General features: G+C 38.1%; 1 protein-coding gene across 1 annotated transcript in view; it reads right to left on the bottom strand.

Moving 5' to 3' along the window:
* Positions 1-26,017, bottom strand: part of THEMIS (thymocyte selection associated) — a 182,785-nt gene extending 156,768 nt beyond the window's left edge. The window contains exon 1 of the mRNA XM_072833538.1: positions 25,715-26,017. Within this exon, the coding sequence (XP_072689639.1) occupies positions 25,715-25,823 (109 nt within the window). The 5' untranslated portion in view covers positions 25,824-26,017. The remainder of the gene's footprint in view (positions 1-25,714) is intronic.
* Between the last annotated feature and the right edge of the window lie 280 nt (positions 26,018-26,297).

The following is a 26,297-nucleotide window of genomic DNA, read 5'->3' on the forward strand; positions in this document are numbered from 1 at the left end:
AACTAATTAGAATCTTAAAAAAAAAAGAAAAGAAAAGAAAAACAAAACCAGGAAACAATTTTTGAAATGAGAAAATCATAAAAATGCTTAACGGATTAATAGTTGAAAGGGCTTAAGGAGGGGATGGGGGAAGTGGGAAGAAACTAGGTGTGGCCACAAAAGGGCACCATGAGTGATGAGATGATAGAAAGGCTCTGTATATGGCACAGATCCATATCAACCCCCTCACGGCGGGAGTGTACAACCGTTGTACGAGATGTTACAACTGAGGGAAACGGTGAAGCACACCTGGGATCTCTGTCTCACTGCTTATGGCTGCAGGTGAATCCACCATGATCTCAAAACCAAGAATTTAACTCAAGTGTGTGTTTACCTGCCATCATCTCAAAGGAGTTCAACCGAGTATGTGTGTGTGTGTGTGTGTGTGTGTGTGTGTGTGTGTACCACGCAGGCCCTGCAGTGCACCTTTGCACATTAATGACAGAGAAAGCCTGAGTCAAACCCAGAAACACATCCAGACAAGGTGGAGGAGCAGAGGCAGCCTGAAGCAAATGTGGGGCCGCAGAACTGCAGGCGGCCTTGGGGAGCACGCCGAGCCCGGGGCGGGGGTCCCCTTGCACTGCAGAAGACCTAAGCCTCACGCACCTCTGGGTCCCCCTGAGGCGTTCAGGAGCTGCGACCAGCAGACTGTTCCACAGTGAACTTAAATTTTAAATTTACTTACTGTATTTTCTGTGCAAATAGCCACACACGGCTGGCTACTAGATGCTACAGAATTGTCTTTTTCTACTGAAAAATGGGGGAGAAGGGGGGCCGATGTCTTAAATGAGGGCCTAGATTTTGTCAGGGGGAAAGTGCTCCCGAGCTCTGCTAGCTCGGGCGCCCTTGCAGCACCTCGATTGCCCTCTCACGGGGGGGAAAGACACCTTCAAGTGCAATCCCAATCCCACAAGTGTGCAGCAGTCCCCACGCGATTGCGGCCCAAAGGATCTGGGCGGCTGCTTAGTGACAGTGAGGAAAGGACACCGTGGGAAGAGAACAGGTCGCTCTCCAGATTGCAGTGGACGTGTGCTAGGGATCATGGGACAGCAAGTTTCTTTTTAAGGCGGTGCGACCGCAATATAAGAAGTCGGTGGCGGGAGAAACCTGGACAGTGGTTTGGGACTGCGGGCCCCACGCGCCCAGGCCCTGGGCAGAGGTGCTTGCAGACCCCAGGGCTGGGCCGGGGAGACGTGACCAGGGCCACTGCACCAGAGCCTGGGCAGGAGGGCAGCTGAGCCTGCCAGGCCCTCCGCCGCCGGGCCGGGGAGGCAAATGGGCCACGGGAGCTGCAGGCTGCGAGGCTCCGTGGATGCTGACCTACTAACAACACGAAACCCCAGAGGGGACAAGGAGCTCAGTTCTTGATATGTCGTTTCTGTTGCCAGATGCTCATCCTCAAGCAAAGACCGTCCCCTCCAGTTCCTCTCAGACCACTCTTTGCCGAGAGGCTGCACAAAAATTAATTGGGAAAAATGTAAAAGGCCATACTCTTGCGCTATACTTTAGAAATTCTAAATCTGATCCTCCAGGGTGGAGCCCAGGAATATGCAATTTCTTTTTTTTAAGGTCCGTAGTAGATCCCAGCTTTGACTTTGGTTTGAGAAATACTGTTACACATCAGTTAATGAGGTAGGGAAATGAGGACTACCTAAGTCCCTAAGTCAGCCTGAGAAATCACACCAATTTGGGACTTAGGGAAGACTGGAAGAGCAAACACAAAACAAAAGCAACTCTAAGGGTAAATCCCCACTGAGAAGTAGAACAACAAAGCAGCTGGAGCATGTGTGAAGATGAATGTTTCATATTCCTGCCCATAGCAACTCTAGAGAAGAGATGGGGAACACGCTACCATCTGAAGTACAATAATCAGAAATATAATATATAATCAATAATCAGAAACATAAACCCAAGGCGACTAGTTAATACTCAACAGGGTGATCAGAAGCTCACATGCTTTAAACAACTACCGCAGGTCTCACCTACATTTATCTCCTATTAACACGGAAGTTTCTTCATTAGAATAGTGAATATTGGTAAGACCATGTCAGCGGTGAAATGAGTGATGTTGAAACTATGTTGATTAATTCTAACGGTGACACGGGCATGTCTGCCTTGCAAAGGGGCCTAAGAATCTAGTAAGTTCTACATAGGCCCTCTTTCACGGCCCTGATTCAGCGTCTGATTCAAAGCAGTTTTGACATTAATCGGAAAGGTAGCTGGATTCTACTTCTACTTTTTTTTTTTGCTGATGCCTTTAATGAACCATTCCTGCAAGGTGCTATCAGAGCTCCTAACAAGACGGACAACAGGGATGACATCACGCTGACACCCAGCTTGGATAATTGCTTTTTTTTTTTTTAAAAGATTTTTATTTATTTATTCATGAGAGAGAGAGAGAGAGAGAGAAGCAGAGACACAGGCAGAGGGAGAAGCAGGCTCCCTGCAGGGACCCCGACGTGGGACTCGATCCCGGGACCCCAGGATCATGTCCCGGGCGGAAGGCAGGCCCCAAACCGCTGAGTCACCCAGGGATCCCTGGATAACCGTTTTTATGCCTGGCTGCAAAGATGTGTTTTACATTTGGCAAAATTTGAGCTAAGGGTGTCTTTTACTGCACGTAACCATGTGTTTCCAAGGGTCGAAGGCAAACCACATCTGTCAAAAATAACCTAATAATGGTGTGTGGCCAAAGCAATTCTGGTCAGTTTGCAACAGAAGTCATATTCTCCAGCAAGTTTGGCATGATTTTTTTTTTATTCTTACTACATAGCATGAAATTAATATTCATCAATGGGTTACTCTCATAAATAGGAGTTGCTGAATTTTAACTGAGCAGTGAGCCTATATTGTTGTTGTTGTTTTTTTTAATCATGGTGTTTTCTTAATAATTCTTTTTTTTTATTAAAAGGAATATACGTCAGAAAAGCAACCAGCACGAAGCCCAGCAGTAAGAATACTAGGCCACAGGTCACTTGCTAGATGAATCTATCAGTAGGTAGTTTCGCCGGCAGATTTTTAATTTTTTTTTTTTTTTATTTATTTATGATAGTCACAGAGAGAGAGAGAGAGAGGCAGAGACAAAGGCAGAGGGAGAAGCAGGCTCCATGCACCGGGAGCCCGACGTGGGATTCGATCCCGGGTCTCCAGGATCGCGCCCCGGGCCAAAGGCAGGCGCCAAACCGCTGCGCCACCCAGGGATCCCGCCGGCAGATTTTTAATGAGAATTTCCAAGTGACCGGCTTAGTCATCCAAGTAAGAAGAAAATGTCCCCTAGGACATTTTCTAGGGGGGGCCTAGGAGCAGAGGCGGAAACTCCCCCCGAGACCTCTCTCCTTGGGGTTACCTCGAGCGCTCATTCAAGCCGCGAAGCCCGCGCCTACAATCCTGATGCCACGTCCTCTGGAAGACACGTCGGCTTCAAGGTGAGCCCGTCCACACGGAAACAGGAACTTGTCGTAGGTAGAGCATCTGAAGCTCAGGCGGCCCAAGGTGGGCTCCGCTGGCCGGGTGGCCGAGCTGTGGGTCCTGCCGCCCCAGAGCCACCGCGGGGTGGGGGGGGCGGGAACAGCTGGGGGGACATGGGGGACAGCCGGGGGGACATGGGGGACAGCTGGGGGGACATGGAGGACAGCCGGGGGGACACGGGGGACAGCTGGGGGACACGGGGACAGCTGGGGGGGCCAGGGCAGCATCGCCCCTCCGAGTGCCGCCGCAGCCCGTAGGGGGCAGACTTACTGGAAATGCAGAAGATTACTTTTTCTCATTAAAGTGGACTCATTATTGGGGGTGCCGCTTCTGCCTGCTGCCGCGGCTGGGCTTGCGGCGGGAGGGGGCGGGGGAGGGGGTTGGGGGGCGGGCGGGGGGGGCGGGGGTGCAGGAGGGGCTGGGGCCGGAGACCAGGGGCGGGGGGCGGCCGTGTGCACCCGGCAGCTGCTGGGCTCGCTGCCCCAGGAGGGGTGCGGGGGCGCAGGGTGCGGCGGGAGGGGCCGGGGCCGCGGGGTGCTCCGCCATCACCTGCCGCGGGTCCCCGAGCAGGGCTTCCAGGGTCTAGAAGCCGCGTCCGCAGATGCCGGGCCTGCGGCTCATAGGCCACCCCCCGCGGGACCCCCCGACCCCCGGACCCCCGACCCCCGGGCCACGGAGGCGCCCCTGCATCAGCCCGCCCCGCCGCTGCCCCGGCTCCACCCGGGTCTGATGCGGTCACTAGGATCACAGGCGCCTTGTTCCCTGATGTTTCAAAGAGCGCAAGCCTCTAGCGGATGGGGCTACACGCGCACACACACGTACAAGTCCTCTCCAGTATCCTGCACCCCCACCTCGTGTTTTACTACGGTACACGGGGAGAGCATCTGGGGCCGGAGGGGGGCAGGGCGTGACCCAGGTCCCGGGATCGAGCCCCGTGTCGGGCTCCCTGCATGGAGCCTGCTTCTCCCTCTGCCTGGGCCTCTGCCTCTCTCTCTCTCTCTCTCTCTCTCTCTCTCTCTCTCATGAATAAATAAATAAAATCTTAAAAAAAAAAAAAAAGAGCGCCTGTAAATGTACCCGATGTGATTCAACTAACCTACAAAAGGGAATGGAAGGGAGGACGGGAAGGGTAAGAGCCGGCCTGCTTCTGACCTCGGTCAGGTTCAAATTTCCGCTATTGTCAAGATTCTATCAGTTCTTTTATCCTGCTAAATGGTAGCAGATTTTTTGACTTCTGAAATAAATGCACACACCATATTTAAATAGAAACATGTTTAGATTACTACGGTATCAATGTTCAAGGGCAGAGTGGTGTCTCCGACGACGCACAGTTAATTCAAAACTCACATGATTTGATTTCAGGAGTTCTGGAAAAAATTATTTAAATATGTTTCGAGCTTTTTCTGATGTCAATTGAGAAGTAAAAAAAAAAAAAAGGGTTCTTGAGTTTGTGGTTAGAATTCACACATTGTTTATGGGTCAGGTGTTCGTTCCCTAACCGACACAAATGCTGAATCACTAAAACCAACACTTCTAACCTAGAGTAAAACTCCCGAAACCTAATTACTGTTTATAACAATCAGAAAATTGGATACCCAGTTTCATCACACAGATTGGCAGAAAACTTAATCCATTTTCCAATAAGCTATTTTTCTTTAAAATAAAATCTTGCTAAATAATGGCTGTTCATTACCATTTAAAAAGCATTATTTCATGTAAAATAAATACATGAAATTTAAGTGAATTTCATCTCATTTAAGTAAATTTCATCTCATGGTTTTTGCTAAAATCTTAGTTTTAAAATGGTGCAGTGATTCCAAATATTTTTTAGGAGTAAAAATAGATGTCCCAATTAAAATGAAAAGTTTTAAAATTCAAGAATTTGGATGTTGCATCAAAGGCATTTCTAAATATAATTTTTCTGATTTTTTTTTACACATTACTTGAAGTTACCTTCTCTTCCATCCTCAATACTGCCTAGGGGTCATTGAGCAGTGTCTTACAAAATCTATCAGTCTCATACTTCTTTTTTTTAATTTATTTTTTATTGGTGTTCAATTTGCCAACATATAGCATAACACCCACTGCTCATCCCATCAGGTGTCCCCTCAGCGCCCGTCACCCAGTCACCCCCACCCCCCGCCCACCTCCCCTTCCACCACCCCTAGTTCATTTTCCAGAGTTAGGAGTCTCAGTATCAGTCTCATAATACACAGAAACAAACTACTGCACTTCAGCCAAAAATTTCTATATTCTTTTCCTTTTGCAAATCCCGTTCAGTGTGAAATAACTGACCCATAACTGGTACCTATTAAAATGAATTTGTGTAATTAATATCCCAAACCAAAATGTCCATTTCACAGATTTGAAAATCTAGCAGACATACAATTTTTACTTAGCTTCTTGCTCAGTCATTTCTTTATTCTTACAAAACAAAGTATATGAATAATCTATATTTATATGATTATATGCAAAACATATGCCAGCTTTCCATTTTTTTTAACTTTGTATTGCACAGTCCAGGTTGGTACTTCACAATAAATAGGTTAGAAGTGTTTAAGTGTGAGCACTCCACTACAGATGTGAATAATGTACTCCATTGTACAAAAATGTCCACGCTTTGGAACGTCTCCACTTAGTAAACACCACAAAACATTTTCTGGCAGTCATCTTGCTCTGCACCTTTTGTATATAATACAACTGAAATTACTCTTTTCTGAGCTGCTTTGCTTGTTGTTAATGTACCTATTTTAGGACTTTTTCCTAAAATATAGCCTGTTTGAGCTAAAGTTTAGGGGGGAAAAAGTATTCCATTCAAGCACACAAACAAAAAAGCATTGAACTTGTAAAATTCTTTTCATTTTTTAAACCTCAAAAATTTTTATTTTTTTAATGTAATGTTTAATTATTCTGAAAGGGGAACTTCTTATTGATTGGTAGTGTAGGGCCTGAAGGCATTCTAGGAGCCATATTATACAGTAACTGGAATGTCAGGTCTGAGATAACAAAATATGGTTCCAAAGTTTTTACAGAAAAAAATTCAACATCATTTTAAACACTATTATGCCCTAAAAGAATGTAACTACAAATGGAATTTTTGCATATTATCAAATGTAATTTCAATATATATTTTGATTTTGATTTTTAAAAGATTTTATTTATTTATTCATGAGAGACACAGAGAGAGAGAGGCAGAGACACAGGCAGAGGAAGAAGCAGGCTCCTTGCGGGGAGCCCCATGCAGGACTCGACCCAGAACCCCCAGATCACAACCTGAGTCCAAGGCAGACCCTCAACTGCTGAGCCACCCAGCTGCCCCTCAATATATATTTTTCAATTAACCTGAATATTTAAGTTTTCCGAATTCTGTTCTGGTAATAATTTTAGTTTCCAACCAGATGCCACTGACACAACAGAGCAAATTTATATTTATTTAATAAATCATTATCAATTTTATTTTATTTTTTTTTTTCATTATCAATTTTAAATTTGAGATGTAACAAGCTTTACTTCATTTTAAAGCTCAGATATAAAAAGTTTTCAATTTTCAACATCTGTGAACCTAGGCTGTCCTGAATCTCAACAGCAGTTTCATACCTGTGAAGCTCAACAGAACATGTTACAAACATGCAGAAAAATTCTACTTCAGAAATGCAATCCCTGTCTTTAATACATATTTATAAATGTACTGGGGTGTCTCGGGGCCTCGGTTAGTTAAGCATCGGACTCTTGGTTTCGGCTCAGGTCATGGTCTCTGGGTCATGAGATCTAGCCCTGCATTGGGCTCCCAGTCAGTGGGTAATCCACTTGGAATTTTTTTACTGCCCCTCTTCCCCACCCCCTCACCATGCTTTCATATGTGCTCTCTCTCTAAAGTAAATCAATAAATTTTTTAAAAATATGTAAATAAATAAAAATATAAATAATTTTTTAATTTATTATTTATGATAGTCACAGAGAGAGAGAGAGGCAGAGACATAGGCAGAGGGAGAAGCAGGCTCCATGCACCGGGAGCCCGACGTAGGATTCGATCCCGGGTCTCCAGGATCACACCCTGGGCCAAAGGCAGGCACTAAACCGCTGCGCCACCCAGGGATCCCTAAAAATATAAATATATAAGTTCATGTAGATAAATACTGGTATCCTGTTTTCATTTAGCTAAAATTTGTTTCTAAAAATGTGGCAGGCCATATTTCATTAGATTTTTACATAATGTAATTCCTCTAAAGTTCACATGAACCAGTATCGATGTTGTGAATACATACGAAAAAGAGAAAAAGCGGTTTTTCTTATCTGACTATCTAAAGCCTATGAAATATGAATAAATGCAAGTTAAAGGCTACGCTATAATTTTCATATTTGCCCTGATTTTACTACTGTGTCCTTAGCTGAGTAAGCCTGAAGAAAATTAAGTTCAATTAGCCATAAAATAATTATGTTGACATTAAAACAGGTGTAATTTTTTGCCATATGAACTCTTGTATATGCATCAAATCCATAAAAGTCATGTTCATATAATGCACAATTCACTAAGTATCATTATTCAGGGTACTTATTCAACCATTTTTAGAGTAAATTATTTAATGTCATACTGCTCAAATTATAATCATGGCCATTAATCAGTAATAAGTTATTAAAAACATTGATGATCTATAATGATAGGATTCACTACAGAATTTCATAAAATCTTCAGGTGAGCAGAGCAAGAAAAATTTTACTCTAAGTTTTATCCTTGGGCCGGAGGTAGGTGATACGACAAACAGGTGACCTTGAAAATGGAAATAATAATAATAATATCACAAGATACCTCCAAGGATTAAGTATCTTTGTAACTATAATGAATTAAATAATTTAAATAGGATTACATGTGTACATGTATACATATGAACACTGAATTTGTGTACAGATGAGCATATATAAAGTTTCATTTATTTATATATGTTGTGCTAGATATATTTAAGTAGAGACAATCACATGCATAAAATATTGTTTATTATATGCTTACACACCCAAACCTATATACAAAGGGCATAGTACAGTTCCTGGCCCATAATAAGCCCTCAGTATATAGGGCTATAATTATAATTAATAACCTACTGTATACTATGTACCGAAAGCAAACATTTATCCCTGACATCTCTTAATCTAGGGCTCTATGTCATTTCTTTTCACCACCGAACTACCCTACTTGCTCCTGCTTCTCCTCCAACAAACAAGAAGGTTTGGGGGTCCTACGGGGGGTCGGGGGAGGAGGTTGTTGTTGTTGTTGTTGTTGTCATTTGACTTGACAGGTTCCTCCTCTGTCCGTACCTCCAATGTTGATGTTCATTGAGACCAACATATTTCTTTGGACCTGACGTATGGACTATAGGGTAATCCCTGAAATAACAAGTCTTCTTTCATCCATTTACAAATTTGTAATAATAAGCCTGACAAGTTTACTACTCCTCTTAAGACAGTTTTGGTGGCTCAATGTTCATTTGCATCTGAATCTTCTATCAAAGGCTTCAAACAAATTGGACTATAACTGATTCGTGCCTCCATCTCCAAAACTACTGCTGCTCTTGTAATAGCTCTTTAAATTAGTATTTTTTTAATCATCTACTACATTTACTTAATACAGAAACTTCAGGTTTGTTGTCACCTTCTCCCTCTTGCTCACTGCTTTTCATAAATTGTCACGTTCAGAAGATTCTACCCAAAAAGACCATGGATTCTGTTTCCTAGATCTATAGCTGCTTTTAACTTCTGGTGTTTGTCTCACATCTGGACAAACTAGCATGGATGTGAGAAGATTCTTTTGCCTTAAACATCTCAGAAATTCTTCAGCTTTTTCTGCAATTTTCAGATTATTTATAATGCGTATGTTCTACTTTTGTAATCAGAAAACACACTATAAAAATAACACCTTTTTATAGATCCCTATTGATTACAGAAAAATCCAATATCCTTATTACAGTTCAGAAGCCATTTGAAATATGTCCACAAATCACCTGATTATCTACTGTTCCTTGAGCTGTTCTTTTTTATATATATATAAATTTATTTTTTAATGGTGTTCAATTTGCCAACATATAGAATAACACCCAGTGCTCATTCCTATCAAGTGCCCCCCTCAGTGCCTGTCACCCAGTCACCCCCTCCCCCCGCCCACCTCCCTTTCCACCACCCTTATTTCGTTTCCCAGAGTTAGGAGTCTCTCATGTGCTATCTCCCTTTCTGATATTTCCCACTCATTTTTTTCCCTGAGCTGTTCTTGGACCATATTTTGAATGTTCAGACTTGTACACATTCTAAGCACTTTTCTCTGATTTTGAGAACTTCTTATTTATCTGATTATCTTCCATACAGGCTGCAGGCCCCAGCAAAAAATACCACAACCTCTTGTCAAGCTTTCTCTGACTTCTTGGGTAGTAAGCTCTGCTCTCCCCAGTGTTTTCAAAATAGTTCTTGTCTAGTAGAGCACCTTTTGCATTGCTTCATAAATACTGATTTTAAAAAATCAATATCCTTTTACTGACCTATGGCATTCTCAAGGACAAGAACCAGACTTTATTCATTTATAAAGGAAGAAAAGAAAGAAGAACACAGGAAGAAATGAAGGGAGATAAATACGTACTTTTAAGGAATAATTTCCATGATTTCAACACATTTTGGAAGGAGAAAGAATATAATATTTAATATACTCAAAACATGGTACTTAAAATTTTTACCTCCCAAAGGGGAAAAACATCTTCACAGTATTTTAGATTTGGTCTAAAAAACACTTTTGAGCATTATATTTATGGACTCAATGAAGCAAAACTATGCTCTGGCTTCTGCAAATGCGTGGTTTCATCAGCATTTTCCTTCTTGATAAACAGTGAAAAAAATGAGTGATGGTGTCTAAATTCATTGTAAAGAGGAGAATCCTAGCATTGTTTTAGTTGTTTTTTTTTTTTTTTTTTTTTTTTTTTTGCTAATTTAGATCGGTATCTCCACGTTCCCAGTCCTTTCAAGAGTAAAACTTTTGCAATGTCCAAAAGGTCCTTATATGGTTCTCCACAATTTCCTCTCTGATATAATTTCTGATCACTCCCCCCCTTCCTTCCAGTCTCACTGGTTTCTCACTTTTCCTGAAATACGTATCCTTGCCATAACATTTGGCTAAAAATGTTCCCTCAAATTGGAAAGCCATTCATCCAGATATCCGTTTGAATAACTCCTCACCTCTCTCAACTAGAGAGCCTTTGACCTGAGTTGTTCCCAGCATGCTTTGTAACTGTGAAGAAAGTGAGATGGTTCTTCTGTAACTTGAATTTAAGGCCTTAAAAAATTCTGGCTAACTCAACTAGATTTTAGATGTAAAGATAAGAGATAAAATTCTTCTAAAACTATGCAGTAAAGTGTTGGAATGATCAAACCCTCACATTCTGAAGAAAGGACTAGCTCTTTGACAGACTTCTAAGAGCTAACACCTAACTCCTTGGAATGCCTTGCTAGAAAACAGTATTTCTGTATATCTGGGTTCTTGGACTAGACCAGATAGTGTATGATAACAATGTGATTTTATGGTGAATGCCTGTTTTTATTCACATGAGTCCTGGATTGGACTGTATCACTTGACCTCTGGAGAGGCTGGAGACTCAGTCACTAAAAGTCTGTTACACAAATACTCCATGCCTGTGTTACAGCTCCAGTAAGAACCCAAGACACGAAGGCACAGATGAATTTCCCTAAATTACAAGTACTTTGCGTTGTGACATATTAGTGCTAAGAGAATTAAGCATACTCCATATTATCTCCACTAGGAGAGGACAACTGGTGCCCTACAAGCCTTTTCCTTTGCTGACTTTAATCTGTATCCCTTCCCTGCAATCTGCCACAACTCTGAGTATAACAGCTTTACCGCGCTCTGTATTTCTAAAAAATCATCAGAGCCAGGGGTTATCTGGGGAACTCCCCCAACACAAAGCACAGGAAGAAACTTTTGTGATCTTAGGTTAGTAACATGAGAATAAAAGCAGGAGCCTTAAAGAAAAAAAATTGATAAATTAGACTCCGTAAACATTTAAAATCTTTTTGCTTCAAAAGATAACATTAAGAAAATGGAAAGACAAACCACAGAAGGAAAGAAAATATTTGCAATTGTATATCAGAATACAGAAATAATTTTTATAACTCAGTAACAAGAAGACAAACAAAGATGGGCAAACAATTTAAAGAGATATTTCATTTTTAGAGAAGGACAAGTTGCTATTAAGCGCAGGAAAAAAATGTTCAACACCATTTGTCATAAGAAAACTCAAATTAAAAATGCAATGAGATACTATTGAGCATAATGTAAAAGACTATACCAAGTTTCAGTAAGGATTTGGAGAAACTAAAATCATAACACATTCTAAATGTAAATGTAAAATGATACATTATTTATAATATCCCCAGAAGGGAATAATACAAGTGTCCTTTAACTGGTGTTGGATCAACAAAGTTAGTATATCCACACAATAAAATACTATTTAGCAATAAAAAGGAGCAAAATACCTACACATGCTACAACATGGATGAACCTCAAAAACACATTATGCTAAGTAAAAAGAGCCAGATGCAAAAGACTGTATATTATATGATTTATTTTATACGAAATGTCAAGGAAGGGCAAATTTATAGACACAAAGCAGATCAATGGTTGCCTGGGGCTGGAAATGCAAGTTACAGTTACTGGCCAAGAGACTTCTTTGAGGAGATGGAAATGTCCTATCATCGGTGGTGGCTGCACAACTCTATGTTACCAAAAATCATTTAATTGTACACTTACAATGGGTGAATTTTACAGTTTAGAATATTATACCTCAAATAAACTGTGAGAAAAACCTCGTAGAAAAAGACAGAAAAACAAACAACAAATAACTTACATAGGAACGTAAGAAAGAGATAGGTGTTTTGCTACAAATAAAACGAAAAACATAAGAAGGGAGTATAGGGGAGCAAGGTAGAAAATTTGCAGTATCATATAGGGTGAGCAGGGTAAGTCTCACAGATAAAGGAGTTAGCCGAGATGACCTCTGGTAGAAGAACTTGCCAGCCCACGGGAAAAGCATGAGCAAAGCTCTATGTCAGGAGCATACCCTCAAGTTTGAGGAATAGTGAAGAAGCTGATGTGGCTGGAAGGAGAAGACTGGTAAACAAAGAACTCAGTTAAATAATGGGAGCAAGGATAAACAAATACAGGGCCTTGTTACCCACTGTAAAGTTTTTATTTTAAGGAAAAATGGAGAGCCACCGGAAGCTTTTCAACAGAGTGGCATAATCAGATGTACGACTTCACAGGGTGACTCTGGATGTTATGCTGACAATAAATTTTAGGTATGAAAGAGTAGAAACATGGAGGCCAATTAGGTGTATATTTTGATAATCCTGTCAATAAGCTATGGTGGCTTGAACCAAGGGGGTAGGAGTTTGAGGGGGGTGGTGGGGAACAAAATATGGGGAAAGGAATTTTGGCATCAATTTTTCTCTTTTTAAAAAGTTAACTCAGAATTTCATAAAAATTAGAAGAGAATACATCAAAATATTAATAGTATTTTTCTGTTTGATGAAGTCATTGATAATTTTGCGTTTCTGCATTTTCCAATTCGCTAGCCACGTGTGTGCACTATTTCTGTAAAGCAGAAAAAGAAGTGTTTCAAAATCCAGTTCACTAGAACATGATCATAATGCAAACAAACTTTCTGTTTTGCCAAACTTTTAAGTCAAAATGGTTACATATGTGAAGTGAACGGTGATAAACGGTAATGTTAGCAATATGGAGAGTAGTTAAAGAAGCAACAGGTAGTGTTTCCTGACCACAGAGCAGTGAATTCACTTTCCCATGAACATGCAGTAGCATTATTACCAAGTAACCTTCCTGGCATTACAGGACTCTCCAGTGTATGTCTCTATGTCTAATTATTTTAACTGATAATAAGTACAGTTCTAATCATAATAAACATAACCTGTATCGATCAGGAAAGTCAAGGTTATGCTCATATGACAAATAGTCTCAAAGTCTTAGAGATTTCAACAATAAAGGTATATTTCTTATTACACTACTTGTCCACTACAGTTAGAGGAAGGCAAATTATCTAATAATTGCAGTCATTTAGGAACCTAAAATGTCCAAGGCTCCATGTTGACATGATCTACCATGATAAAATGTGTTAAATCATGAACTGGTTCATAAAACGCTTCCCTCCAAATGATACACATTACTTCTATTCTCATTCCATTGGCTAACGAAAGGCCTGTGGCTACAAAAATCAGGAATTGCAATCCTATGAGGTACTCCAAAGGGAAAATGAGAATAAATGAACACTAGTGTTTTTTTTTTTTTTTATTCTTCAAATTTGTTCCTTGGTGATAAACTATTCTTTCAAAGAATTGAACATGATATGATGACACAGGTCAAGTTATCTACAATTATAATTATTCACGAACTGGCTTACCTACTGCTTTAATCTGGGATTTGTGATGGTAATTATGTTATCTCCTAACACAGATCTCTAAAGTCGGCTACATGTTCCATAAAGTATTATCAGATGTGAGATAAGAGAAGAAAATATGAGCTTCAATTCATGTTCATTTCTACATAAAATAAGAAAATTAAGGGATCCCTGGGTGGCGCAGTGGTTTGGCACCTGCCTTTGGCCCAGGGCGCGATCCTGGAGACCCGGAATCAAATCCCACATCGGGCTCCCGGTGCATGGAGCCTGCTTCTCCCTCTGCCTATGTCTCTGCCTCTCTCTCTCTCTCTCTGTGACTATCATAAATAAATAAAAATGTTGGGGATTTACCCCAAAGAGACAAATGCAATGAAACGCCGGGACACCTGCACCCCGATGTTTATAGCAGCAATGGCCACGATAGCCAAACTGTGGAAGGAGCCTCGGTGTCCAACGAAAGATGAATGGATAAAGAAGATGTGGTTTATGTATACAATGGAATATTACTCAGCTATTAGAAATGACAAATACCCACCATTTGCTTCAACGTGGATGGAACTGGAGGGTATTATGCTGAGTGAAGTAAGCCAGTCAGAGAAGGACAAACATTATATGTTCTCATTCATTTGGGGAATATAAATAATAGTGAAAGGGAATATAAGGGAAGGCGGAAGAAATGTGTGGGAAATATCAGAAAGGGAGACAGAACGTAAAGACTGCTAACTCTGGGAAACGAACTAGGGGTGGTGGAAGGGGAGGAGGGCGGGGGGTGGGAGTGAATGGGTGACGGGCACTGGGGGTTATTCTGTATGTTAGTAAATTGAACACCAATAAAAAATAAATTAAAAAAAAATAAAAATAAAATAAATAAATAAATAAAAATTAAAAAAAAGAAAATTAAGCTCTACTATTAGTTAATGTAAATGTTTTCTGAAATTTAATTTTAGTTTTTTTCAAGTTTTATTTATTTAAGTAATCTCTATAGCCAACATGGAGCTCAAACTCGCAACTTGAGACCATGGGTTGCATGCTTTTCCACTTGAGCCAGCCAGACATCCCTGTAATATTTAATTTCAAACTTACTAATAATTACTATTAAGAAATCCTAATTTATTCCTACATCAGAGGGTCACATGGCATATATAGTCTACATTATACTGAATCAGATTGGGAATTCCAAAAAATGAGCGCTAAAAGAATTGTCCTAATCAAGAAAAAAGAATCTTTGTTCACCTTTGGTGAGAATGCAAACTGGTGCAGCCACGGTGGAAAACAGTGTGGAGGGTCCTCAAAAAGTTAAAAATAGAACTACCCTATGATCCAGTAATTGCACTACTGGGTATTAAGCTAAAGAATACAAAAACACTTACTTGAAGGGTTATATATGCAGCCCTATGTTTAAAGCAGCATTATTTACAATGGCCAAGCTATGGAAACAGCCCAAGTGTCCATCAATAGATGACTATGGTAGAGAGAGGCAAAATGGTGGAAGAGCAGGGTTCCTCCTTTCATCTGATCCCCCAAATTTAGCTAGATAACTTTTAAACAAGATGTGGTATATATACAATGGGATACTATTGCAACAACGTGGATGGATCTAGAGAGTATAACACTAAGTGAAATAAGTCAATCAGAGAAAGGCAAATACCGTATGATTTCACTCACATGTGGAATTTAAGAAACAGAACAAATGAACAAAGGGGAAAAAAAGAGAGACAGAGAGACAAACCAAAAAACAGACTCTTAACTCTAGAGAACAAAACTGATGGTTATCAGAAGGGTGGTGGGTGGGGGGATGGGTGAAATAGGTGATGGGGATTAAGAGCACACTTATCTTGATGAACACTGAGTAATATAGGAAACTGTTGAATCACTATATGGTACACCTGAAACTAATATAACATTGTATGTTAACTATACTGGAATTAAAATTTTAAAAAAATTGTCCTAATCATTCATTTACTTGCATTACTTCCATACAATGAATTTTATATGCATCAAGTTAAGTTGATTTAAGAATTGTTATAATCTGATTTTAACGATGCTCTCACGAAATAGACAATAACTTTGCAAGATGCTCACAAAGACACTTGAGAATTGAAGACTGAAGAGCCTACCAAGAAGAAAATGGCAGAGTGACACATCTATTCCTAGTACAAACCTGTCATCAGCTTCATACAGTTGCTATCTAAAGAAACTGCCAAAATCAGATTTATGAAGATTATTTCACATATAGATTGATAGCCACCAACCTGAAGGAAAATCTGCTCTAAGTATGTATGATATATACTGCATATTGTCAATTTGATCCTCACTTTATTCTCTTACAATTTTTATTTCTGTGTGTGTTTTGGAATGGCCATCAATAGCAATAAAGAAATACATATCATAAGGATACGTGCTCATTTTTTTTTTAACTGATGAAGTTTATGATCAAATAAAGTCCTGATCAATTAGGTCACAGATGGGGCATTCCAGCCGTGAGCTCCCTCTGCAGCCAAAACTGGTTTTTCAATTCTCTACTTGAAATTGCTGCTTGGATAAATACCAGATATTTCTATTTCACGTGACCAATACAGACCTGCTGTATCCGGCATGGAAGGTCCCTTCCCCTGGTCTCCACAACCACTCTGTCGAATGCACATCTATCTTCTCTTATCACTTTCCTTTCTGCTTTCTTCTATATGTTGGGGGTGACAGGAATAATTTTCTCTTCCTCAGACAGATCAAGCTCTTTTTGGTCTCTAGATGTTTACACGAGCTTTTCACTCTGTCTGGAACCCTCATCTCCCAGATCTGTTCTTGGCTAATTGCTTCTCAACACCGAGCCTCTGCTCCTAAATCAGTTGTGTAGAGTGGCCTTCCCTGACCACCTTATATACAGCCCCCCCGCCCTCCGCTTCCTCACCCTGAAGAAGGTTAAGGATAGCAGGGCCTTCAGAGCCTGCAGAACTGGTGCCTCCCCACGTCCTCAGCCGCATCTCCCAGCATCCTCCCCTCGTTGCTCTGCTTCATTTTCACTGGCTTCCTCGGAGTTTCTCAATTAGATGAAGAAAGCCGTTATGTGGTTTACATGTGCTCAGTCTCTGCAGAAATGTTCTCCCAGATATGTGCAAGGGCTCATTTCCTCAGTTTACTCTGGTCCCTGCTCAAATTTCATCTCATCAGAGATACCTGCCTTAATCACTCTACCAAAAAAAAAAAAAACAAAAAAATCATTCCTTCCTATCCGCCTCAGTTTACTTTCTATCTACTTAGTCTTTTATGGCCCTTGTATATATTTTAAATCTTGCATTTGTTTGTCATTTGTCCCAAATAGAGGCTCCAATAGGATAGGGGCTTTGTGTTTTTCCCCACTATAATTCACATTATATGTTGATGCATATTGCTCAACTGATTCCTAGAAAGTCTATAATGGTTTACATACCCACTGATCATGCCTTCTCTTATTTCTGTACATTCATGACTACAGGTTTTGTGAATCTTTTTAATATCTGTGATCCAGGAGGATTAAGAATGATTTATTACTTAATTGCATTTATAAATAAATTAATAAATTAATAAATAATAATATATTTATATTATTATATAATTTATAATAATAAATTAATAAATTCAAAATGTTTATATGATTTCTAGCATGTGAATTGTCTTTTATATATTTCTCCCATTTTAAAATTTTTATTCTTAAAAAAAAATAAAAAAATAAAATTTTTATTCTTTTATATTTATTGTTATTAATGATTTTATGCACATTTATGTATTTTTCAATAAGAAAGTTTTCTACTCTACAAGTTCATTTTTTCATTTTTTTAAAACCCCTAGTTAAATATATTCTTCTACGGTTTCTCTGAGTGTTTTTATTGCTAATGTTTTAACTTTTAATGTTTTTTTCTCCATATTTAATTTATGTATGTACATGTAACAGCAGTGGAATTCAAATTAGTTTTATTTTATTTTTTTAGAAATTGTTGATCAGTGTTCCTCATTATATACCAACATTATGGTAATAATAATAATGGTTAGGATTTCCTATAAGATTTCTACAGGCCAGTCATTTTGCTAAATATTTTACATACAACAGCTTAATTAATCTACATATCAATCTCCAGGGTTATGATGAAGCCTATTTTTCTTAAGAGAGGGACATAGCAAATGTCAAATGCTGTAAGTTGACCATGAAATCATCTCTCATTTTTAACAGCTAGGAGGCACAATCTTGAGCTTTAATCCACAGTTTTATGTTTCATATCAGTAAGGCTATTTATAAGTTCTTGAGCAACATGTTATTAGAGTATCATCCTGCCTATTATTCCTGTGTTAAGTTGGGAGCATTCAAACCAGTAAGAGTGAACTTCATGTCAGCCTTTCTCAATTTCCTTCAAACCTTCCTTCCCCCCAAATCTCCTCTCATGGAGTCATGACCACAAGATGGGCAAAATCTGGTTCTACTTTCTATACTATTAGCAGAAGCAAAAAGAAGATAAAGAATATGTTTCAAAAAAAAAAAAAAGAATGTATTTCCTTGCACTAAAAACAAAAGACACTAAAATATTCAAAGTAGATGCTTAGAAAAAGATAGTTCACAAGAAAACTAGAGAAGTAATAATATTATCCAACAAAATAGAACTTAATAAAAAATATAAGAAAAAAGATGATAAAAATAGGGTAAGAATATATAACCCTCATTAACATGAAACAACTTCAAAAACAAAAGACAGAAATGAGGAATAAACTAGATAAGTGAACAACTGTTGAAGGATTTCTTTTATATAATCCTCTCAGCAAATGATAGGTAAAGCAGATGAAAAATAAGCAGTGAGAGCGAGATTGGGACAAAACAATTAAAAACTCAAGCTACTTGGTATATATGGAGCAATGTTATACCAAACAACAAAACATATGCTTTCGTTGAGCACATGTGAAATATTTCCAAAGTAGGATATATTTCATACAATAAAGTAACGGAAGCCTTCATCAATTCCAAAAAACCCCCAACATAATACAGACTATTGCTTTCTAACAACATACAATAAAATTACTAATTAAAAGCAAAGGAATACCTAAAGAAAATCCCATAGTATCAGTAAAGAGATAAAATAGTCATTAGATTGAAAAGGAATAAACTGTACTGTGAACCTCATAATAGAACACTACCTGACAAAAATCACTAGAAACATTTAAAGAAGTACTTAGAAGAAAAATTACAGTTTTAAAGTATAATCAAGAGAATCAAGAAATGTTCTAAAATGACTACTGATTCAACCTAGGATACTAGACATAATAAGCAAGGGAACAAACAGAAAAATGAAAGAAAATAATGAAAATCAAGTCAGGAATCAATGAAAAAAGCAAAAAAGGAGGGCATATTAACAAAATCAAATTCTGATTTTCCTCCCAAAAAATTCTGTGGTCAGTCAGTAGTTCTTATAAGAGAATTCGTCTAAATTTTAAGGAAGAATTTAAACCTCTTTTTTTTTTTTTTTTGCAAATTACCCAGAAAATAGAAAACAACAAAAATCTCTATAGCTAGTTTTAGGAAGCTAGTGTTGCCTCAAATCGAAAACAGATGAATTTATTGGCTCATTTCAAATATGAAGGGCTCCTGGGTGGCTCAGTGGTTGGATGTCTGCCTTTGGCTCAGGTCATGATCCTGGGGTCCTGGAATTGACTCCCGCATCAGGCTCCCTGCAGGGATCCTGCTTCTCCCTCTGTCTGTGTCTCTGCCTCTCTGTCTCTCATGAATAAATAAATCAAATCTTTAAAAAAAAAAACCCACCAAATATTATTAAATGCAAAAATCTTAAATACATTATCAAACTTCTACACTGTATTTTGAAAATGTATATATAACATGAAAGGATTCTTCAACTCAAAAATTCTTTTTTAAAAAAGATTTATGTATTTAGTTTTGAGAGAGAGAGAGAGTGCAGATGTAGGAGTGTGTAAGTGACAGGGCAGGGGCAGAGAGAGAATATCTTCCAGTAGACCCCTGACTGACTCGTTTCGAGAACTCTGAGCTCATGACCTGAGTCAAAACCAAGAGTCGGACACTTAATTGACTGAGCCACTTAAGCTCCCCTCAACTCAAAAATTCTTTAAAGGTAATGTACATTAACAGACTAAAAAAAATCAAAGTACAGTATTATCTTAATCAATGAGGGAAAAATTGAGTTCAATACCTATTTATTATGAAAACACCTAGAAAGTAAGGAATGAATGAAAACCTTCTTAATTTAGTGGAGGTTAAATACTGATTTTAGAATATCACACTTAAAGAATTTTTTTAAAAGATTTATTTATTCATGAGAGACACAGAGAAAGAGAGGCAGAGACATAGGCAGAGGGAGAAGCGGGCTCCATGCAGGGAGCCTGATGTGGGACTGGATCCCAGAACTCTGGAATCACGCCCTGAGCTGAAAGGAATTTTTGACGCATTTCCTTTATGATTAGGAATTCGACAAGGATTTCCATTACTGCTTATATAGCACTGGAGGCCAGGCCTACATTATAAAGATAGGGAAGAAAAAGTTGTAAACATAGTAGGAAAGAGATCCAACTCTTGAAACTTTCTAATAATATCAATATCTATTGGTTATAGGAAACTAATGAAATAAAAAATGTAAGCTATTAGAATTAGTATGAGTTCATCAGCATTGTTGATATTTACTTGCATTCCTCTACCTCAGTGATCCCCAATGAGAAAACAGAAGAAATACAATTGTAACTATATATATATATATATATATATATATATATATATATATATACACACATGTATGTGTGTGCATTCTAGGAACTAGTCTAGGAGACATTTTATTGAACTCTAATATCTAGTCTAGAAGATAGGTTTTCTGTTTTTGTTTTAATGAGAGAAAAACTATGCTCATAGATAAGACCTTACTGTTTAAAAATCTGAAGTCAAATTAAAAAGATCTCTATGTTAGAAATACCAGCTTGGAATGGTTTCATTTGGAAGTCTACTAAATATTTAAATGAGAAGTAACTCTAAATTCACATATTTTTATAAGAATATGACTTTAGAAGAAAAAGACTCTAGCCATAAAGTTATATTAAGTTTAACATAACTCAGTACAAAAATATGGCTAGGACATTAGAAGAAATAAAAATTATATGCCAATTTCATTCCCTAAGAGAGATACAAAATCTTAAAAGAATAAGAATTAGTAAACCATATTTAGTGATCCCAAATTGGTTCTATTCCATAGGGAAAAGGCTTATTCAGCATTTTAAAAATCAATCAATATGAAAAAATATAATCATCACAAAAGTCACAGAAAGAATAAGTGATAAACATACATTCATGATTTTAAAAAAGCTATTATTAGAAAGTTAGAAATTTCTTTAACTTAAAACAAACATACTTCAAAATGAATTATTGAAATCTTCTCTCTGGTTGTGAATGAGATAGGGAGGCCTTTTATCATTACTCCTATTCAGTACTATAGTAGAAGCACTAGTCAGTTTTTTTACTGAAGAAAAAAATACAATAATTGGAAAGAAGAAATGAGATCCATCAATATTCATAGAGCACATGAATGCATACAAAGCAAATACAAAATAATCTAAAGATATTATTTTTAGAATTCAACAAAAACAACAAAAAAATGAAAGTTTCAAAAGGTACTATTTATAATGGAATGAAAAAAATTAAATTAAGAAAAAAGGAAGTACAAGAACGCCACACAAGAAAAGCCATAAAATGAAGAGATCTATATAATAACTAGGTAGCTATCTCAGATTTATGGATCAGAACACTTGATGTAAAGTGATGCTAATTCTCTCTAAACCAAGAGCAAAATGCCAAAAGAACTTTTATGGAAGTTCATAAGTTAATTCTAAAATGTATATGAAAATTCAAACTGCCCAACTTGAGGGAGAACTTATTCTACAGTATAATTCTCAAATTTGGCTGCATGTTATAATCATCAGGGAGATTTTTCAAAACCTGATGGTGATAACTTATCTCTTACATAATTAAATCCTTATCTTTGAGGAGAGACCCAGCATCAATATTTTTTATATTTCCCAGGTGTTTCATGTGCAACCAAGTTTTAGAACCACAGCTTTTGCAGCATCATCATTATCATATCATTATCATATATAATATAAATTGTATATTGTTCCAAACCTGTATTAATTAAGAAGGTAAAATTAATGTAAGGATAGTAATTAGTTGAATGGACAGAATAGAATGGAAAGAGACCCACACATGTATGGACACTGTCTATTACTAATGTAATGCAGTAAGGCAGTAGGAAAAAGGTAGTTTTTCAGTCAAAGTTACTTCACCAATTGGTTCCATAGAAGAAAAAAATAAACCCTGATCTCAACAACAACAACAACAACAACAAAAAAAAATCAATTCTGGTAGACTGCAGATCTCTACCAATGGAGTAGATGCTAAAAGAATATCTTCATGAATTTAGGATAAAGAAAATCTCTTTGACAACCCACAAAAAGGAAAATAGTTATAAATTAACTACACTAACACTAAAATTTAAAACTTCCATCATCAAAAGTTGCCATTTAAAAAATGAAATGTGAGTCTAGAAGAGAGGATATGTGCAATATAAGTAACTGACAAAAGATCAGTACTATACACACACACACACACACACACATATATATATAGTCTAATCAATAATAAGAATTTATAAAACCCAATAAAGAAATTAGCAAGAGACACGAACAATCTCTTCATAAAATAGCATTTCTGGGGCACCTGGCTCAGTCAGTAGAGCATGTGACTCCTGATATTGAATTTGTGAGTCTGAGTCCCATGCTGTGTTTAGAGATTACATAAAAATAAAATCCTTAAAAAATAAATAAAGTAGCATTTCCAAAAGGCCAATAAACACAGAAAAGGTGCCCAACCCCATTAGTCACTAGGGAGATGCAAACTAAAACCATGAGCAAACCATTATACTCCAACCAGAATAACTGCAATTATGAAGACCAATAACATCAAGTACTGCCAAAGACATGGATCAATTGGGATTCCCATACATACACTGCTGGTGGGAATGCAAATTCGTATAACTACTTTGAAAACTTGTTTAACATTATCTATCAAGGCTGAACATACATGTACCACATGACATGGCAATTCCACTTATTTATATACCCAACTAAATGCACAGAAACGTGAACATACATGTATATACGTGTGAACATACTCGTACAAGAATGTTCCTGACAACGTTACTAGGAACAGCTCCAAACTGGAAATAATCCAAATGCCCATTAGCAATAGGATGGATAAATAAATTGTGATATGGTTAACCAAGAGACTATTATACACACTGAAAGGAATAAGCTATATAGAACATCGTGGATTAATTTTACAAAGGTAATGTTGAACATATATGCCAACCCGAAAAGAATACATACTATCATTTTTCATTTTTTTAAAAGATTTTATTTATTTATTCATGAGAGAGAGAGAGGCAGAGACACAGGCAGAGGGAGAAGCAGGCTCCATGCAGGGAGCCCGACACGGGACTCGATCCGGGGTCTCCAGGATCACACCCTGGGCCGAAGGCAGCACTAAACCGCTGAGCCACTTGGGCTGCCCCATTTTTCATTTATATAAAGTTCATAAGTGGACAAAAGTCAGGATAATGGTTACTTTTGGGGAAGCTGGTGGATAATAATTGAGAAAGGGCACAAACTAGGGCTTTCAGAATAATATTTGTAATTTTCTATTTTGTGACTTGTGACATATAAATGTGTTTATTTTGTGAAAATTCATCAAGATGTACACTCCTGTCTCTTATTTGAAGTATAACATAGTAGTAAAGTATTAAAGAATGAAGATGATCAGAACACGTGGAAAGACATGTTATGTTCTTTTGTAAGGCAACATAAAAATGCCGAATCTTCTCAAGTTAATCTATAAACTCATTACAATCTGATGCAAAATCTAGTAGGATTTCTTCTTTTTTTAAAAGACTTTATTTATTTATTCATGAGATACACAGAGAGCGAGAGGCAGAGACACAGGTAGAGGGAGAAGCAGGTTCCATGCCAGGAGCCCAATGTGGGACTCGATCCTAGGACCCTGGGGTTATGCCCTGAGCCTAAGGCAGACCTTCAACTGCTGAGCTACCCAGGCATCCCTCTTCTAGGATTTCTTAAGTAACTAATTAATTTCTTTGAAAACTGATTAAAAGGTCTATGAATAGCTAAGTCGATTTAGAAAAAAGGAGTAAAAAACAAGGGGCTGGTCTATACATGAAATATATTTTAACATTTAGCCCAGAACCAGCATTATACTCACAGGGTGATTTGGGCACAACTAAAAAAAAAAATAGAGCAGTGGAATAGGAGAAATATTTCAGAGACAGACTAGTCCAGATGTGAGTACAAAATAGGATTTAAAGTAACAACACAAAACAATTGGGAAAGGATGACTAGCTTAGTAAATGGTCCTGGGAAATCAGGTTTTTTTATATGGAAAAATCTAAAATTGGATACCTCTACCTTGCATCATGAAGCATCCTCCAAGTGGGTTAAAGACTAAGTGAGAAATAAAAAACTGTAATGTTTATATACAGTAATAAAAAATATCTTTGTAATTTCATATGCAAAGCTTCAAAAGCACAAACCATGAGATAAAAAATGATTTGGGGCTGGCTTAGGAACAAAGACAGATTTCATAATATTGTATAGATTTCAAAATATTTCACATAATTTACAAATGAATTAAACAAAACTCTGCATTAAGCTGATGATGACAGCAGGTGAGTGTGTGTGTGTGTGTCTGAACTAGATGTGACAGTTGTCAATCTTTATTTCATAATATAATATCTAAAACATTACTTTGTCTATGAATGGGAAAGATTTGCCTACCAACAGCTCTTTGACTTAATTTCCCAGTAGTTCTTCTGGATCTAATTCTACCACTATTGTGACCAGAAATGTATTTTCCTAGAAAATAACTCTTTGTCTTGCGTGTATTCAAACTCACTCCTTAAAGATGCGAGGGTATATTTTGTAGACTTTACCATTCTTTTACTTACTGAATTTACATAGTAAGTCACATCAAAACACACTAACTCATTATTCGAGAATCTTAATTGAACTCTGACTTTACAACATAGATTCTTAAAAATTATCTTGTGATTGGTAGACACTAATTTTTATACCTTCAAATAAGAACATCATTATTTAAGGAATTAGGATTTAGGCCACTACAGAAAAAGTGAGAGAAACAATGGTATAAGCAATATTGTGAAGTGATTAAGAGGCTGCTTAGTTTTTCGTCCTAAGCATTGTGTTTTTATTTTTTTTTATTTTTTTTATTTTTTTAGCATTGTGTTTTTAATAATTGCTTTAAAAAGATCACTAAATTTTATTTTTTTATATTTTGGAAACATAAACATGAATAGTAACTTTCCACTCCTGGAATAATCACTCATTTCAAAGAAGAGATAAATAATCCACCATTCATGATAGACTGTTTGAAGGCCTACAAAAAAACCCTCAAAAACCTTCACTCAATTCCTTTTCCCTACCTACCCCAGAATCCTATCTCGCTTCTTCTCTGGAGCACTCTTGGATAGTAGCCCTTCGTCAGTTAATTACTTCCTCTCTTGGGTGATGATGACCTTTCTTCCCATGGAACTCATATATTTTCTATTAAAATTTCCCCCCCTCCAGATCCCAAGAGTGCAAGTCTTCTAAGCACTTTCTCGCCAGCCAAGAGATGGGAGGGTGCTTACCTTCAAAATAGATGCCTGACTGGACTTCTAGGACTCTTGGCAGGGTCCTGAGGTCGAGGGAGTGTACGAACTCTTCCAAGGACAATGCCATTGCTCTGGCTTGGGTCATGTGCAGACCTGGCACTTACAGAAGCTTCTGGCGTCGGGGGGTCACTTGTTGGCAGGTGTCCTGGCTTATCATTCCTCCTTCAGGCAGGTGAGGATGTCACGCTTGAGTCCAACTGGGGTGGAGTAGTTCGATGTGGGGAGGACTGTGAGGAGGGAGGAGGAGGCAGGGGACAAAAGGTGTGATAGCTCTTTTTGTTCTCATTGTGGCTTCATTTCCTTCTGACACTGAAGCAGAACAGGATGGGGGAGGGGGCGGGGAACGTGGTAAGCACGTCTGAACAGACAATGCCAAAAAAAAAAAAAACCAAAACGAGAGTTGATACAAAGCTCCCTCTGTGTGTGGCGAGGCCAGGTGTGCATGCACAGCACGGGCCACACTGTTTGGAGGTGGGGCTGCTTGTGGCTGTTGAACCAGGAAAGAACAGGAGAACAGGCCTGGAGGCTCATCTCCAAAATGGCACCATGTTCATTCCTG

The sequence above is a fragment of the Canis lupus genome, chromosome 1, assembly GCF_048164855.1.
Source record: "Canis lupus baileyi chromosome 1, mCanLup2.hap1, whole genome shotgun sequence".
Taxonomy (NCBI): domain Eukaryota; kingdom Metazoa; phylum Chordata; class Mammalia; order Carnivora; family Canidae; genus Canis; species Canis lupus.